The following is a 17,646-nucleotide window of genomic DNA, read 5'->3' as shown; positions in this document are numbered from 1 at the left end:
AGGTCCTCAAAATGTTAGTCAGAATTACTGCTAGACCCAGTGACTCCATTCCTAGGCAGATACCCCAGAGGGCTGAAAATGTACGTCCACACAAAAACTTGTGCATGGGTATTCACAGCAGCGTTGGTCACGGTTAGCCAAAAACTGAAAACAGCGCCCAGCAACAGGTGAATGGATTAAAAATGTGTGGCATAGGGACACCTGGTGGCTCAGTGGGTTAAAGACTCTGCCTTTGGCTCAGGTCATGATCCCAGCATCCTGGGATAGAGCCCCACATCAGCTCTCTGATTGGCAGGGACCCTGCTTCCTCCTCTCTCACTGCCTGCTGCCTACTGGTGATCTCTGTCAGATAAATAAATAAAATCTTAAAAAAAAAAAAGATGTGTGGGGTGCCTGGGTGGCTCAGTGGGTTAAAGCCTCTGCCTTCATCTCAGGTCATGATCCCAGGGTCCTGGAATCGAGCCCCGCATTGGGCTCTCTGCTCAACAGGAAGCCTGCTTCCTCCTCTCTCTCTGCCTACTTGTGATCTCTGTCAAATAATAAATAAATAAAATCTTAAAAAAAAATGTGTGGCATATCCACACACTGGAATTCACACACAGCAATAAGGAAGTACTCAGGCAGGCCATAACACTGGAGTCTTAGAACAATGACGTTAAGAACCCAGACTACGAAAGAATGCATTCCTTACAATGCCGTTTTGATAAAACTCTAGAAAAGGCAAACTTATCTCTATGACAGAAAGCAGAGCGCTGTTCACCTGGAGATGAGGGTGGGGAAGAGCGAGGGCTTACAAACAGAAGGAGACTTCTGGAGTGATAGATATGTTCATTACCTTGATTTCATGAGCATATCCATATGTAAAAACCAATCAGATTGGATGTCTAAACAGATGCACTTTATTGTATGTCCATGATATCTCAGTAAAGCTGAAAAACAAAAGAATTGAAAATAAGACACTTCCTAGACTTGGCCAAGGAAGCCCCAGCCTTCTCTAATACTCCATGGGGCACCAGCTGGGCCAGCCACCATTATTGCTTCTTGCTATTAGTCCAAACTGTAAGGTGTACTTCAGATGGTCATGGTGACCCACGGGTCACAGAAGACCCACCAGCCTTCCCGTAGAGTGCACTTGCTCTCTCCTCCCTGAAAGCCACCAATACAACCAACCATAATGGCTAAGCCACTTATCACTTAGTATGTATTTCTAGGTCTGCCTTCCCTAATTCTGGAGAAACTCTGTGGTAAGGATGTTTCTCAGTTACTTTCATATTCCCAATTTAGTTTTGAAGAGATTTTTTTTTAATTTTGTAAGTGTTCTTTCCACATAAGGGGATAATACAACATTTCAGAGACAACTCTTTAAGGACATCATTCATGCAGCTAAGAATTACGAAGGAGCTACTGCTCACGAAGCACTGAGCGAGGCCCGCAGAGCAAGGCTCAGTGTCACAATGGAGAAGAAATTTTCACAGTTTCAACAGCCTGTTCAAGCTAAGAGATGCTGCAGGCACTAACGAGACACCTCATTTGATGTTAACGGAGTAACTTCTCTCAGGAAAGGCTTCTTTGAGGTGATATTTAGTCTGAAGAACGAAGAATGAATAGGAGCCCTGAGTGGGTTGGGGTGGGAGAGTTTCCCTGAAATGGACCACTGCATGCAAAGAAGCTGAGAAAGACAGCAAGCTAGGTTAGCTGGGTCCTGGAACTTGGAGCCTTGTTTTGTTTGGTAGGCAGATGCAAAGTTTTGATGCACCTGTCAGGCCATGTAAGGAGTTCAGCATTCGTTTAGATTCTAGAAGACTCTAGAAGGCAACACAGAGCTTTTGAAAGATTTTAAGCTGGGGAATATCTTGTTCACATTTGTGTTTCCAAAAAATAACCTTAGCAGGGCAAAGCTGGAGGCAGGGAACCTCTTAGGAAGGGATTACAGCAGTTCTGGGAAAGTTACCGGCTGCCTGAGGCGCCGGCAAGGAGGAAAGTTTGCAACAGGAGGATCTGTTATACGTTTGCTTCCACCTCCAGCCCGGTTGTCTGTTTGCTGGTAGATCACCAGATTCCTTCCATAGCATCCTAAGACCATGTCCTTGTCCTGACAGCCTAACCAAAAATGGCCCTCTTACCCAAGTTGTTGATACTTTCTCTGAGAGCCAAGAGTCCTTCACCATTCATTGGAAATAGACAAACCTTGTTCCCAGGACAGTGACCAAACCAGGATCTCTCTCACCCTTGGGCTTTGAAACAAGTGCTATCAACAAGATTTTCTCCCATCTTTCTCCAATGTTTTAAGAAGTAAAAGGATCAACCAATTCTAAGGGTTCAGCATTAAAGCAGCAGAAGTCCATGACCCCACGTATTCCCAAACTTTGGAGAATTTGATCGTGAGTGAGCCTGTCTTTTAGTTCTCAGAGACCTGGCTTCTAGAAACAAGGGCAGGGATGGGAAATCCTAGCCACCATGGGCCCATGCTGCCATGCTGGAGGCCCAGGCCAGGCACCCGAGTAAGGAGTGTTCCAGAGAGCCCTCATGTTTGGGGCTAGAGGACACATCCTTCTCAAAAACATGTCTCCCAGCCCCTAACATAGGCATATGGTAGTTGCTTCTTGAAGATCTACAGTTAGGACTTTAAGCGAATCACAGACTTAAAGCTGCTACCGGCACTACCTATAAGGGAGACTGTTTCAGGGAAAGGGGGTTTATGTATTGGAAAGTCAGTGTTGAACTAGGGAAATTTATCTTCAGCTGTCAGCACCCCAAATCCCTTACAAATCCTTAGCAACCTTTGTTGGTGGTAGTAGTGGTAGTGGGGTTTAGCTGGTGAGCTTCCAGGCTGGTGGGGAGATGTGAAGCTGTGATGCAAACAGACCCTGGATGATGGACCAGGTTGCCCCAAAACTTGCACCCACTACAGGTTGTGCTCCAGGAGGCCTCTCCCTGCCTTCTAACCGGCTGTACAGGTGATCTTCCTAGGCATTTGTAATAGTCAACATCTGTTTTTACCCCCCCCCCCCAAAAAAACCTAATTTTTGACAAGAATTTCCTGACACCATCCTACATTCTGGTTTTCCTATAAAGGATGGAAAGCATCTTCACGGTGCCTGACTGGTCTCCCCCTTCCTCTGCTCAACAAACCCTACGCTGGGTCACTCCAGCAGTCATTCATCCCTTCCGCCCTGCACGTAGAATTCACTCTGGACATAATTATTTACCACTTAACAGTAGCTAGCATACACTTTTAAAAATTAAACTCTATGCCCAACGTGCTTGAACTCACGACCCCAAGATCGAGAGTCACATGCCCTACAAGCTGAGCCAGTCAGGTGCCCATGGCATACAGACTTTCAGTGTTTAGCTTTGGTTTTGTTTTCCTAGGTAGACTTAAGTCTTTTAAGGCAAATCTTGAGGCTGGTTTCCCAGAGCACTTACTAGCACTGATCCCTGAACAGCTAATCAATAATTATTGATTGGCAGTGGTATTCAATCTACCAATGTAGGGGGAGGGGGCTGGCCAGCAGCGCAAGAGCCGCCTCTGTTGGGTTCTTTATGTCCACAGGCTACAATCCTACCTTGTATATTCCTTGGGTTTTCCCAGAGTCCTTGAGTGATGTTGGAGAATATAGCCTGGAACTAATTTAAGTCATGAGGAAAGGAGTTGGCAAGGAGCCCTAGCCAAAAAAGTGACATTTAAGGGCCAGAAAATCAGCAAGGTTACAGAGGAAACCCATCTGCTTGCTCGCTGGCTTTGGTGGGAAACAGAAAGGCCGGGAGCTATTAGCATTTCATAGTGGAATCCAGGTTAAACAATCACAAGGCGTGTGAACACAGGCAAACCACTTGACATCACTTGAGCCAGCAGAAAAATTGGATAAAAAGCAATCTTTGGCAAGGAAGCCAAGGCCGCACTGAAACAGCTTCCCCAAACACCACCTTTCTGCCAAAGCAAGCTTCTACTTATTGGTGGCTCAGAATACAAAGCTCATCGCTCATCTCTTAAAACTAGTGTTTTAAGTCCTCATTTGGAATTGCTGTCGGCTGCCACCTTGTGGTCCATATTACAGCCGCCTACCGAGACAAACAGGTTGCTGCTACCAGCACAAAACCACCTGTTCCCAAATGTTATGAATCTCACTTTGCTAACTGTCCATCTCTGCACAATGCTTGGCAGAGTCCCCCCACGCCCTTAAGATCCACTAGTTACCAGTTCCACAGAGAAAACTCACCTTGGCAGACACGTCCTGAGTTGTTGGCCCAAAGTTGCTGCCTCAAAGTCTTTGACCCCATTCCTGTGTACTTCCTACAACCATCACCAGTCATGGTTCCATCTGTAAGCCAAAGCCAGTATTTGACCCAGCAAACCTCTGCAGGATTATGCCCCTGAAATTCTCACTGGCTGCACCTTCATGGCACCAACAAGGTCCCTTGGTATCTTTACCAAGATGGCACTTGGCCCCACTGGGGAATGTCACCACTCTAATCCATTTACTCCCATCACAAGTAGGTAGGGCCACCACTTAAAAAGGCTCCAGGACACTGGACAAGTGTTCCCTCCTTTTAAAGGAGCCCTGGACTGGGGCACCTGTGTGGTTCAGATGGTTCGCATCTGCCTTTGGCTCAGGTCACAATCTCCAGGTCCTAGGACAGAGCCCCATCTTGGGCTGCCAGCTCAGAGGGAGTCTGCTTCTCCCTCTGCCTGTGCACTTTTAAATGAATAAATAAAATCTTTAAAATAAATAAATAAAGGAACCTGGGATGGCAAGAGTTCCAACCAGCTATTGTGATTATGTAAAAACAAAAACTCCCATGGGTTCTTCCTGTGGCTGGTGGTTCCCTTCAGGTGTTTGTGCAATTTTAACTGTTTCCTCCTTCCATTCATATAAACCTTAACCCTTGAAGGTTGAGACTAAATTCTGGGGTTAACAGAGCACCAACATGCCCCCACTGCAGAGCTGCACCAGCAGGAACTGCCTAGAGAAGATGCCCCGCTCTCCAACTAGCCCCCGAAAAGCAACCACACTGGACAGCACTCAATGGGACAGCATGTCCTGGAACACAGGGCCAGGACTGCATCCCTAAACAGCCACATGTGATGCCACCCTGCATGGGGATGACCCCTTACCCCAGTCCAGTCTTGCCCCATTTACATTGTAATCCTTCTGTCATTCCTGTTCAGGCCACATAATGCAAACCAAATAGGACACAACAAGATTAATTTTTTTCTGGCTACAAATTTATTCAACACAAAACAATCTCCAACTTTACTGAGGTGGCTGACCACGTCCACGACCAAATCCGCCTCTCTGCAAGAGAAAACAGACAGCATGAGCATTAGTAGCAGGCTGAGCAGCAGGCCTCGTTATCACAGGACAGGGCCCCGTGAAGCTCAAGAGTTCAGGCCATAAATTCAGCCCTGCCTTTTACTATGAGGCCACATTCACCACCCAGGCCGGTTTCCACATCTGTAAAATGGGAATATGGATACCCACGCAAGGGTATGTTTATACACACACACATACACATACACACACACACCCTCCCTCTCAGCACAGGACAAGACCTTGTGCCTGCCACACACACCACCTTCCCACAAACACTTGTGCCATGATGACCTGCCACAGAACAGCTGTCACTCCAATAGGGCTATGCCCGCCCCGTGCCAGGCACTCTGCCTAATCGCACAAGCACCTGCCACAACTACAATTGGAACTCCTATTTTAAAGATGAGGAAAATAGAAGCACAGCAGGGATGTGTCCAATATCACATCATCTGAAAAAGATGAAGACCCCGACCCCAGCCATCTTGGTTCTAGAACTCACTCAATCTCTAGTCTGGAGTTCTTCTTTTTTTTTTTTTTTTCCCTAGTCTGGAGTTCTTAACCCTAAATCTTAATTCATAAAAATAAGGGAGTCACAATTATGATGCTCACTAATGAAGAAACCAACACTATGCCACATGTAGTACTGATTTGGGAGACTCATTTCAGTAATATATCTATTTACAAAAGTTTACATACTCCATCTTCATGTAAAAACTCAGAATTCATGTTATTTTTGGGGGGATCCACTGTAGCAAGGGGTGGACCCACCACACTGCATAGGATCCCTAGAACTTGTAGGCCCCCAGGACCAGGCCAGAACAATGACTAGGGAGAGCCAACAGGGATACTCACGAACTGGAACTCAGTTGCTGAACCAGCCCCAGCCTCAGCTTTCTTGTCGGCACCAGCTGGAAGGAGAAATACCAATTCGGAGTCATCTTATGTTATGATCTGTTACAGACCAAGGGAAGACAGGTCTCCAGGATGATTCTGCAGGAGAAGCCATGTCCGCAAATGTACCCCGGGAAGTACAAGTAAGTTACACCGAGTGGTGGGAACACCCTGTGAACCACTCCTGCCCCCTCCCTTTCCTGGGGCAGCTTTCCTTAAATCATCCTTCCAAACTCACAGCCCAAACTGTCACTTCCAGGAAGGCTGCCCAGACCACAAAGCCTGGGATATGTGCCCCTCTTTATGGCCAAAGAGGACCCTCGTTTCCCACCGAGTTACTTACATGCTTCAGATTGGCATCTAGCTTAAAGAAGAGATAAAGGACACGAAGGCCCACAAAAGCAAAACCAACCAGCAGCATGACCATGATAAAAAATAAGATGAAAGACCCAGTGCTGCCCTGCCTGTACGGTGGCCACTAGTCCAAACTGAGGTGTGTGCAACATACATGTAAGTTGTCAAGATTTAAGAGAATGCAAAACATCTCGCTAATGTTTATACAGATTACATGTTAAAATAACATTTTAAAATATACTGGATTTAGGGTGCGTGGCTGGCTCAGCGGGTAGAGCATGCAACTCTTGTTCTTGGGGTTGTAGGTTTGAGTCCCATGTTGGGTGTATATCATTTAAAATAAAAAAAAAAAAATAAATAAACCATACTGGATTTAAAAAATTATTGCTGTAAACTACCTTCCACTTGTCTTAGGTGTGGCCACTAGGAAATGTTATGGTTCACGAGGGATGTGGATGGGGACAGCACCATCAGGGGGCGTAGTCTCACTAATATCTCAATTGGGTCTCACTCTGGCCCATTTCAGACCACATCCATCATTAGGCTCTTGCCCCTCACTTCCCTGCAGCCAAAGCTACCATGTCCCCAACTCTACTTTTGTTCAGGCTGCTCTAACCCCACCTCAACTTGGGAGACCCATGAGGCTCAGGCCCAACCTCGTCTCCCTGACTGATTCCGCACGTGGTGTGACCTCTAGTAGGAGCAACCATTAACTTCTTCTGAACTGAGAGCCTGTTCGTTTGAAAAATTCTTACTATTCAGTAACATACTCAAGTCAAGTAATCACTTCTATTTCATGTTTCAATAATTAGCAGCCATGACCAGAGACAGGCAAGAGTAAAGAACTTAATGAAAATTCCTCTTCATGGGGCACCTGGGTGGCTCAGTGGGTTAAAGCCTCAGCCTTTGGCTCAGGTCATGATCCCAGGGTCCTGGGATCAAGCCCCACATTGGGCTCTTTGCTCAGCAGGGAGCCTGCTCCCTGCCCCCGCGACCTCTCTCTGCCTGCCTCTCTGCCTACTTGTGATCTGTCAAATAAATAAATAAATAAAATCTTAAAAAAAAAAAAAAAAGAAAAGAAAAGAAAAGAAAAAGACCCTTCATACTTTGCTTTCATATCACCATCAACTGCCTCTCAACAAAGATATGGACTATTGAAAAAAAGTCCCAAGCCCTGGGATGGTTAAGTCACTCACGGTGGCTCAGTCAGTTAAGCATCCGCCTTTGCAGGTCATGATCCCAGGGTCCTGGGATGGAGTACCACATCAGGCTCCCTACTCAGCAGGGAGTCTACATCACCCCCCCTCTGCCTGCTGCTCCCCCTGCCTGTGCACTCTGACAAATAAATAAATAAAACCCTTTAAAAAATAAATAAAATAAATCCCAAGCCCTACCATGGCCCACAGAGCTATGAGACCTACATCCTCAATATGACTCTCCCGCTGCCTTCTGCTTCAGAAAGCCATGTGCCTTCATGGTCGTCCCCCAGGGAGCCACTGGCTGACTCCTTCCTTCAGGTGTTTGCTTATTAAATCGTACTTCTGCAGCTTTCCCTGAAAACTGCACCACTGATCCCTCTGCTTGAATTTTTCCCTGCAGCACCCATGCCATGGACATACTAGACAGTCCTTTCTGCTTACTAGTTTCCTACTACTAAAACGCAATTTCAATGAGAAACGTCTTTTGTCTGTTATGCACACTGTCTTTGGCTCCCAGAACAGAGCCTGGCAAGTCACACTCAATGTATATACATTGTCTGAATGAACAAACATCTGTTATTCCAAATCAATGCAAACACCTGCTGTTTAAAAACTAAATTTTTTTCTGTTTAAAACTATTTTTTAAGAAAACAGTAAGGATAACTTAAGTGGGCGCCCTCAAGAATCTGTGACACAGGAACACAACTACAAAACTAAGAAAAGCATGTTGCTTTCTTGAAAGTTTTCAATTTTGCTCTAGAGCTCTTCAACAGAACTTGTCTGTATCCCCAATGAAGCAGGCTTTTGTCCTAACCCCACCCATCAAACCCCTGCAAGGACTCCAGCTAAAAAGGACCTGAAGATTGAGACCAAGAATCTTTCCTGGTCACCTTGGCACTTTCAAGGGCTGAGCCCCAGCCAGGGTGCCCAAGAATCCAAGGACTCTTCCCCAATGCCCCCGACAGAGAGGATGCTTCACTCACGGGGCACAGCGCTTCGTCTGTAGGTGTCTCTGTCAGCTTCCCCTCGTGTGAGTCTTGCAGGTCGCTCTCCCTCCAGACCTATACAAATTAAATGACATGTGAATGTAGGGCAATGTGCAGACTCTGTGCCCTTCAGGATGAGAAAAGTGGAAACAACTTAGTTATGCTGGGTTAAAGGGGACAGAACTCTTGGACCCAGAGCTATCAGCTAGAAATTTTGTCATCACCGACACTGGCTTCTCCAGAGCCTAGAACACGCAAAATTAAAATGCCACCCATCTGTAAAAGGATCACTTTTTTCTGTTCTATTTCTCAACCCAGACACACATTTTCCAATTACTCGGCAAATTAAGCAATCCAACCGTTTCTACAAACATCTGAACAGCCAAAATTTTGAACATTACCCATCTCTGAAGTGGAAAATCTCCTGGGCAAACAGAAAAGGAGGTACCATAAGCTGAAAGCCCCACTTCCAGTAGTCAGGGTGTAAATACAGAGGCCACCAAAGAGTCCTTAGTTGCTCTGGGCTTCTTCACACACCTCACTAGATTGTGGATATAACGGCAGATTTAAAAACTACTCTTAAGGGGCGCCTGGGTGGCTCAGTGGGTTAAAGCCTCTGCCTTCAGCTCAGGTCACGATCTCAGGGTCCTGTGATCGAGCCCCACATTGGGCTCTCTGCTCAGCGGGGAGCCTGCTTCCTCACTCTCTCTGCCTGCTTCTCTGCCTACCTGTGATCTCTTTGTGTCAAATAAATAAATAAAATATTTGTTAAAAAAAAGCTACTTTTAAGATACTCTCATCAACACTGGAAGTTTAATCTGGTACCTTCTTCACCTAGTTACCCTGGAACTTTCCTTCAAATCCACATGATTAGAATATAGATCGTAGTTATCTTGAATATCACAGGTTTGAACTGCATGGGTTCACAATCCCTTTTTCGATAAAAATATAGTAGTACAGTAAATATGTTGATTATTTTCTTAATGTTCTCTTCTTTATTTTAAGGCTATCAATAAACTATTTCTTATCAGTAAGATTCTGGTCAACAGCAGGCTATTAATAGTTTTCAAAAAATCAAAAATCTTGGACAATGGGGGGGGATGGGAACGGGGACAATGACGTCACAGGCGCCCTGACCGCTAAGTTGTTCCAAGGGTCAACTATATATTTTTTTAGTATGAAAAGTTAGATTGAACCTGTAGTGAGTGACTAAAATAAATAAATGCCAGGTCCCATCTATGCCAACCAAATCAGAATCAGTGGGGTCCAGACAATGCAACCTCCCCCACCCTGGGATTCCAAGATGTAGTGGAGAACCTTTCCTCCACTGATACATAATCCCACCCAACCACCAGAACCCCACCAGGAAGCTGTCATAAAAAAATACAAATTCCTGAGCGCTACCAAGCCTGTCTCCACGGGAATCTGGGCAGTCTGGTGATCTGTTTTAGGACCCTCTGCACCTCATCACCCAAGCCCACAAACTGCTGCTCCTACAAAGTTCCTGTGATAAGTTCTTTCAGAACCTAAAGAAAGAGAACCATAACCTTGACAACCTGCAACTGTGAGCCAACCATGATCTTGAGCCAGAATGTAATTCATCCCCCACAAGCACATCCTTTCACGCTACAACTATATACACACCCGCCCTCCCCTATCTGACTTGTTTTCGCTCTCATTGCCAAGAAACTCTAGAACACTCTCCATCTCTTTCACATGTGGTAAATAGCTTTGCTCTGGTCTCGAAGAGTTACTCAATGCCCAACCATACATGCCAGGACGCAAACTATGCTCTGTTTAATGGCATCCCTGAAGACCTGACCTGATCGCGGTTCCATGACAAGGTACAAAGGTTCCAGGCCTTGGCCCAGGTCCTGCAAGCCAGAGCCCCCTCTTAAGTGGACACCAATGGTGTATGGTAAGACCTCGTCTGTCTGATCCCCCCCAAGTTTCATATACACTCCCCCAGAGAAGGATCAACTTCAGAGCAGGCCTTTACACGGGCAACATACCTTTGGGCCGTGGTCTGCCAGTCTCAGGGCGGCTGCGGCGCAGAGTGGCAGGCACAATCTCAGGGGGCAGGTGGAGGTAATCGCGCAGATACTGGATACCCTCGTTGGTAAGGTACCAGTAGAAATGTCTCCAGGCAAACTGTTCCTTTACGTAGCCTCGTGATTTGAGAGACTGGAAGACAGAACACAACTATCAAGACAGAACCAGAGGCTTCAATCTAGAAGCTTGGCGCAAAAGGAAGCTAAATTGCATAGACGAGTTTTCATGGTGTATCTACCTCAGCGCCCTTCAAGGCAGCAAGCAGCTCTGGCTGTCCTGACCTCTCCTTGGAATGCGCCTCGAACATTTAGTGGAAAATCCCTCCATCTGCACCCCACTCGAGCAGCCCCCAGGCTACCTGCATGGCCTTCATGACGTGAAGATTGGGCACGTTCTTGTCTGCCAACTCAGGGTGTTTGGGCATGTGGACATCCTTCTTGGCCACCATCACTCCCTCCTTGAAAAGGAGTTCATAAATAGCAATTCGGTTCTTCTTGGGCATCAACATCTGGAAGGAAGCATATCATCAGGAACATTTCTGAGCAATGAAGCCAGGGCCCAGCAACCAAGTTCAGGACCCCAGAACGATCCCCAGGGAATCCCAGTCCAAGGGGCGGGTACCTCAAACCACACCGTGATCAACTTGCAGAGAGAACTTCAAACCCTGCAAAACTGAAAGCCCCTGGTTACCCTCCTCCACCTCCCAAACACGCTGGAGGAAAATCTTGCCATGATGTTTGAGTAAAACAGGAGTAGGGTTACTGCTCGTTACAGACTTTACTCTCACACCCACAGAAATATAACGTACGGGCGGGGGGCAGCAAACCTTGTATTCCCGGACTATTTGGGGAAACATCAGCAACTGTACCTAGCGCGGAATACTTGCAGGGGCAAGGACGCAGGGTGGGCCTGGAGGGGAGCCCTCCCTTCGTGACAGGCCGCTGACCCCAAACCAAAAGGCCAAGGCCTTCGCACCCTCATCCCCTACCTCTCTTTCCTCCAAACCAGAGCTCCAGGGCCACCAGGAGGCGGCCAAGGATGAGGGACTCCGGAGCGAAACAAAGGCGGGCAAGGGGGGCCGCAGTCTCCCTAACCTCGCCAGAAGAGTCGCCGCGGCACCAGGGTTTCAATCCTCCCCTCCTCGACCTCCGCCAACCGACCGCCAATCTTCTACCAGCTCCCCCCCGCACCCCCCCGCCGTGCGCCCCCGGCCCATCTATTCAGAAATGGGCGCGCGGTGAGCCACAGGGGCTCCCCCGCCCCGACGCCGGGGACGAGCGACGACTACGACAGCTGGAAAGCCAGGATGGACACCGATAGAAATCGGACCGCGGAGAAACGCACCTCGGCGGCTGCTACGTCCGGTGCCGGAGCTGGAAAGGAAGGGGCATGCGCGACGCGGCGCGGCGTCTCTTCCGGGCTGGCGTGCTCCGCCCCCCGCGAGGACCCGCGGGCTGCCTGGGGTGGCCTCGGAGGTGCCTAAAAGGGGCTGGATCGGAGGCACCAGCGGACGCTGACCTCCCCGACCAGAAGCGCACGTGGGAGCCCTCACTGGAACCTGTGAGCCTGCGTGCTTGTTCGGAGCATGGTTACTTTTATTCTTCGACAGGCACTTTAGAAGCACGCCACTTCTTTATTTCTCATCGACAAATTAACATTATCATGGAAGTAATAGATGTTTTTTGAGCGGGGAGAGACTATATAGACAGAACAGTAACAGAGATAAAAGAATGAAACAGAATCCTATAGGCTAAAGATAATGGCCATTCACATTTTGGTATATGTTTTTCCAAACTAAAACGCATCCAAGCAAATATATGTATGTATTTGAGAAAAATACATACCTGTGTTATGTAAGATGTGATTGGTGACCTGTGTTTTTCCACTTAACAATACATCGTGAATCTTTTCATGTTAGTTAATATCTAAATTTGTAATGACAGTAGTCCACTGTAGGATAGTTTAATCAACACCCTATGACTGGATATATATTTTTAAAGCCCTTCACTATTATCAGTAATAATACCACACACATATGTGCACAATTGTCCACTATTTTTGTTAGAATATGCTCCTGGAAGTTGTAATTATTGAGTAACAAAGCACACATTTGTACATTTTGTACAGTCTGCATTGATTTCCAGGAAGGCATTATCAATTTCATTCTAGGCAACAGTGACTAACAAGGCTCACGTTCTTATTAATCCTGCTAGGATTGGATAATATTCTTATTCATTTTTTATCACTCCGATAGTAAGAAATATTAATTTAATTGCTCTTTTAATTCACTTTCATTGACTACTTCTGCAGCTCATCATTTGTATTCCTTCTTTTATTAATGGTTCATTTCCACCATCAGTTTTCCTATTGAAAGTTTTTTCCTATTAATTTGAAATCACTTTTTACGTATAAAAGCTGTTAATCCTTTGTCACATACTTCTTCAAGAATTTACCCCATTTTTTCATTTGTTTTGATTTTCATGATATTTTGAAATGGAAGTTTCACATTTCTTTATATCCAAATCTTTATGGTTTCAGACTTTGGTACAATGTTTGAAAAGTCACTTAGCATCTCAAGATTATATAAATATTCACCTAGTTTTTCAAGTATTTTTTTGTGGTCTTATTATTTAAAAAGAAATATTTGTGGGCTCCTGGGTGGCTCAGTAGGTTAAAGCCTCTGCCTTAGGCTCTGGTCATGATCCCAGGATCCTGGAATTGAACCCCACATTGGGCTCTCTGCTCAGTGGAGAGCTTGCTTCCCCCTCTCTGTCTGCCTGCCTCTCTGCCTACTTGTGATCATTGTCAAATAAATAAATGAAATCTTTTTTTTAAAGATTTCATTTATTTATTTGAGAGAGAGAGATCACAAGTAGGCAGAGAAGCAGGCAGAGAGAGAGGAGAAAGCAGGCTCCCCGCTGAGCAGAGAGACTGATGCAGGGCTTGATCCCAGGACCCTGGGATCAGGACCTGAGCCAAAAGCAGAGGCTTTAACCCACTGAGCCACCCAGGCACCCCAAATAAATGAAATCTTATTTTTTAAAAAAGAAATATTTGTCAATTTTGCAAGATGGGAAGAGTTCTGGAGCTTGGTTGCACAAAAAATGTGAATTGATACTACTGAAACTGTATCCTTAATAATGGCTAAGAGACACCTGGGTGGCTCAGTTGTTTGGGTATCCAACTCTTGATTTCAGCTCAGGTCAGGATCTCAGGGTCCTGGGATCAAGCAAGAAGTTGGGCTCCACACTCAGCCTGGAGAATGCCTGAAGATTTTTTCTCTCCCTCTGCCTATCCCCCTGTTCATACACATTCTCTCTCTCAAATAAATAAATGCATCTTTTAAAAAATGGTTAAGATAGTAGACTTCATGTTATGTCTATTTTACCAAAATTTAAAAAATAAATACTCGTAACATGTTTACAGTAGTTTTTCAGAAAGAATCTTGAACATATAGACTAGAAGCAACATAATCTAAGGACTGGTCAAGATTTGAAAACATACAGTAACACTTCCAGATGTGAAAATAAAAATGATTGAAATTTAAAGCTTAATTTAAAAAGAATAAGCTATAGGGGCACCTGGGTGGCTCAGCAGGGATCCTGCTTCCCTTCCTCTCTCTCTGCCTGCCTCTCTGCCTACTTGTGATCTCTGTCTGTCAAATAAATGAATAAAATCTTAAAAAAATAAATAAATAAACAATAGATTTGACATGCTTGAAGAATGAACAATACTTTTCACACGTTTCAGTGAAATGGAAGATAGAAACAAACAAACAAAAATTCAGAAATGCAGTCCAGAGATTAAAAGAGATGGGATATTTGAAAGAAAGGATAAGAGGTCTGAAGGTTAGAGAAAGTCTCCTATATGTCTAAGTGAAGTCTCATAGGGAAATAATAAAGAATGTAAGAAAGAGACCCTCAGAATACCTTCCAGAATTATTAGAAGGTGATGCACTTCAGATTCACCGAGCTCATCAAATCCCAAGTTGGATTACATAAAAACATATCCATCCCCACAAACAAAAAACCCCAAATATCCGTGTCATTCCCTTGCTTATAATCCCCAATGACTCCCTTGTCACCTGCAAAAATATTCACTCTTTTTTGTGACATTATGTTCAGATATTTTAGCCTCCTGCAATGTTTTCTAATGTAAATTTTTGCCCTCCAAAGGGTTAGCTGCCCTCTCAACCTCATTTCCTCAATAAGCTAAGCTTCTGTTTCTCTGAAATAACCACTAAATTGTTAGGAGAGATTAATCCAGTTTTAGATTTTGCTGCATTTGTGCCTATGAGACCCACTGGTGAAAATACCAGTATAATCTTATTTTATTTTTGATTTTTCAGATTTTTATTTTAATTCCAGTTAGTTAACACACAGTATTATATTAGTTTCAGATATGCAGTATAGTGATTCAACCCCAGTATAATTTTAGATTAAGAGCTCAGAATTTGTCCTATGGGAGAGAGCTGGGTTAGATTAGGTGAGGGAATCATCTAAGATGTCGTAAGGATCTGAGATCATCTAGAGAGGGTGTGGAGGGAGAAGAGGATGAGGAGGTACCCCACAGAACTTCCCACCTCACCCTTAGATGAGCTGGGAATGCACATGGATGGCATTGCTGTGGGTGTCTCCTTCCCTGGATAGAGCCTTCTGATGGGCAAGGACCATGCTTTTCCCTCTCAGCGTCCTCTCCAGCCGTGAGCACAATGTCTCACACGATAGGTATACTTAATAAATGTTTCCAGAATAAATAGCAACCTCATGGGAAGCAGAAAAGATTAGAGGTTATCGAGAAGGGAAGACTAGAGGTTACTGAGGAGGGAAGGACGAATAATATTCTCTGACTTCCCAGAACACTTCTCCTTGAGTTCACTTGAATTCCATTCAGCAGTTCCGCACTGAGCCCCTAGTGCTGGGCCAAGGGGGTGGGGCAAGGGTGGGAGCAGTAACATACATGGATCACATGCCAAGCATCACATACCTCTGTTACGTGCTGGGAGCTATGATGAAAGTGATCAGGGAGACACAGAGTAATGGGGAGTGAGAAGATTGAAACCTATGGAGGAGTTGAGCGTGGGTTGAGAACAGGCTGGTTTCAGGCTCCTGCGAAAGGCTCTGCTGCAGAGGAGTGCTTGAATTGAAAGGCAGCCAGCATGGCTAGGACCTGGTGAACAAGGAAGGCACACTGGGACAGGCGTGAGTGGCCTCAGGAAGGAGTTAATGAAAAGCCACAGGTTTCAAGAAGTAGTGACAGGGGTGCCTGGTTGGCTCAGTCCATAGAGCATTTGACTCTTGATCTCAAGGTTCTAAGTTCTAGCTCCACACTGGGGATAGAGATTACTTAAAATAAAATGTAGGGATGCCTGGGTGGCTCAGCGGGTTAAGCCTCTGCCTTCAGCTCAGGTCATGATCTCAGGGTCTTGAGATCAAGCCCCACATCAGGCTCTCTGCTCAGCGGGGAGCCTGTTTCCCACTCTCTCTCTACCTGCCGACGCCTACTTGTGATCTCTCTCTCTCTGTCAAATAAGTAAATAAAATCTTAAAAAAAAAATAAAATAAAATGTAAAAAAAAAAAAAAAGAAGTAGTGACAGGATCAGATGTAGGATTTAAGATTAACTTTGTAAAGATCAACACCATTTTTACCATTCCAATGCTATACGGTACCTACGGTACAACTCTGACACCTGCCACTCGTTAAAAACACAGAAACCCCAAAGAACCTGGGTGGCTCAGTCAGTTAAGCATCTGACTTCGGCTCTGGTCATGAGCCCAGGGTCCTAGGATAGAGCCCCTGCATTGGGCTCCCTGCTCAGCAGTGAATCTGCTTCTCCCTCTTCCTCTTCCAGTCGGCCTGCTTGTGCTCTCTCTCTCAAATAAATAAATAACATCTTAAAAAAAAAAAAAAACCTAAAACTGAAGCTTAGAGAAATAGTTGTTTCTTTTAGATCACAGAGGTAAGAAGTGATGGAACCGTGTCTGACTTCTGCTTTAGTCTGTCCCTCTACAGTGTTTTATTTTGTGTGTATTTTTGTTTGTTTGTTTGTTTTGTTTTTTTCCTCTGACCAAGGGCAGAGGCAGGGAGCCAGAGCCCAGAACTCGGTGCAGCTAGAGAAGGGGCTCTGGTTCATCCGGGATTTAGTCTCACCCTCATTCCCAGTTAGAATCCCTTGGGAGGTTTTTAAAAATTCATTCATCCAGGCCACACACCCCAGACCAATTTAGTCCACCGCTCTGGGGGTGGAGCCCCAGCGTATTTTATTTTCCCATTTTCCCAGTTAAGTGTACAACTCTTAAGCTTCCAACTCAATGTATTTTTTGTGTGTGTGTGGATGTGAGCCCATGTTAATGAGCATCTGGATCCAGAGGATCAAGAGATGGAGTATGACCAAACCCCAAAGTCTCCAGTCAACACCCCATGCCAACTCCCAGGTCCAGCTATCCTGACTGATGGGTGGCTGATGTACCTGCTTGTGTCTGGTTCCGCCCACCCCCGTCATTAATCAGGTCTGTGAGAATCCACACTATTGGGATCAGCCATTTGTTGCTTTTTGTTGCCAGGTGATGTGCATTGTATAGACAAGTTGTTTATCTGTTTGCCAGTTGGTGGACATCTAAGTTGTTTCCAGTGTTTGGCCCCCATTAATAAAACTGTTGAGAATGTTCTACCCACGTCTTCCGGTGGACATGGGCAGCAGCAATTTCTAAAGCTGCTCACCTTGAGAACCACCAACTTGGAAGAATCTGTAAACTCAAGAGTGCTCTTGCAGAGGATGGAAGTCAGGGTCTGGGTTCTTGGGGCGCTGGGGAGCTCCAGGTCGGAAAAGAGTAAAACCGTGGCTTGTA

General features: G+C 45.5%; 1 protein-coding gene across 3 annotated transcripts; it reads right to left on the bottom strand.

Annotated features, from left to right (window-relative positions):
* Nucleotides 1-5,209: 5,209 nt before the first annotated feature.
* Nucleotides 5,210-12,383, bottom strand: LOC309865713 (small ribosomal subunit protein eS10). Of its 3 annotated transcripts, none has more exons than XM_082732432.1 (6): nucleotides 12,142-12,383; nucleotides 11,156-11,305; nucleotides 10,758-10,929; nucleotides 8,743-8,820; nucleotides 6,168-6,223; nucleotides 5,210-5,297 (listed from the first exon to the last, which is right to left on the bottom strand). In XM_082732432.1, exons 2-6 carry the CDS (start codon nucleotides 11,303-11,305, stop codon nucleotides 5,256-5,258), a joined length of 498 nt encoding a protein of 165 aa, XP_082588558.1. In that variant the 5' UTR covers nucleotides 12,142-12,383; the 3' UTR covers nucleotides 5,210-5,255. The 3 variants fall into 3 exon arrangements, with proteins under 3 accessions (XP_082588558.1, XP_082588559.1, XP_082588560.1); XM_082732433.1 differs by having other exon boundaries at nucleotides 11,892-12,182; XM_082732434.1 differs by having other exon boundaries at nucleotides 11,786-12,179.
* Nucleotides 12,384-17,646: the final 5,263 nt, after the last annotated feature.

This window comes from Mustela nivalis (genome assembly GCF_964662115.1).
Source record: "Mustela nivalis genome assembly, chromosome: 5".
In the NCBI taxonomy this organism is placed as follows: domain Eukaryota; kingdom Metazoa; phylum Chordata; class Mammalia; order Carnivora; family Mustelidae; genus Mustela; species Mustela nivalis.
This window is presented reverse-complemented; position numbering and strand designations above follow the sequence as displayed.

What these genes read in the sequence shown, in the direction of transcription:
- LOC309865713 (XM_082732432.1), bottom strand. Translation starts at nt 11,305, where the DNA reads ATGTTGATGCCCAAGAAGAACCGAATTGCTATTTATGAACTCCTTTTC. An exon ending in ACGTCATGAAGGCCATGCAG is followed by an intron (nt 10,930 to 11,155) that starts GTAGCCTGGGGG and finishes TCTGTCTTCCAG; the next exon opens with TCTCTCAAATCACGAGGCTA. An exon ending in CAGACGAAGCGCTGTGCCCC is followed by an intron (nt 6,224 to 8,742) that starts GTGAGTGAAGCA and finishes TTCTCCTTCCAG; the next exon opens with CTGGTGCCGACAAGAAAGCT.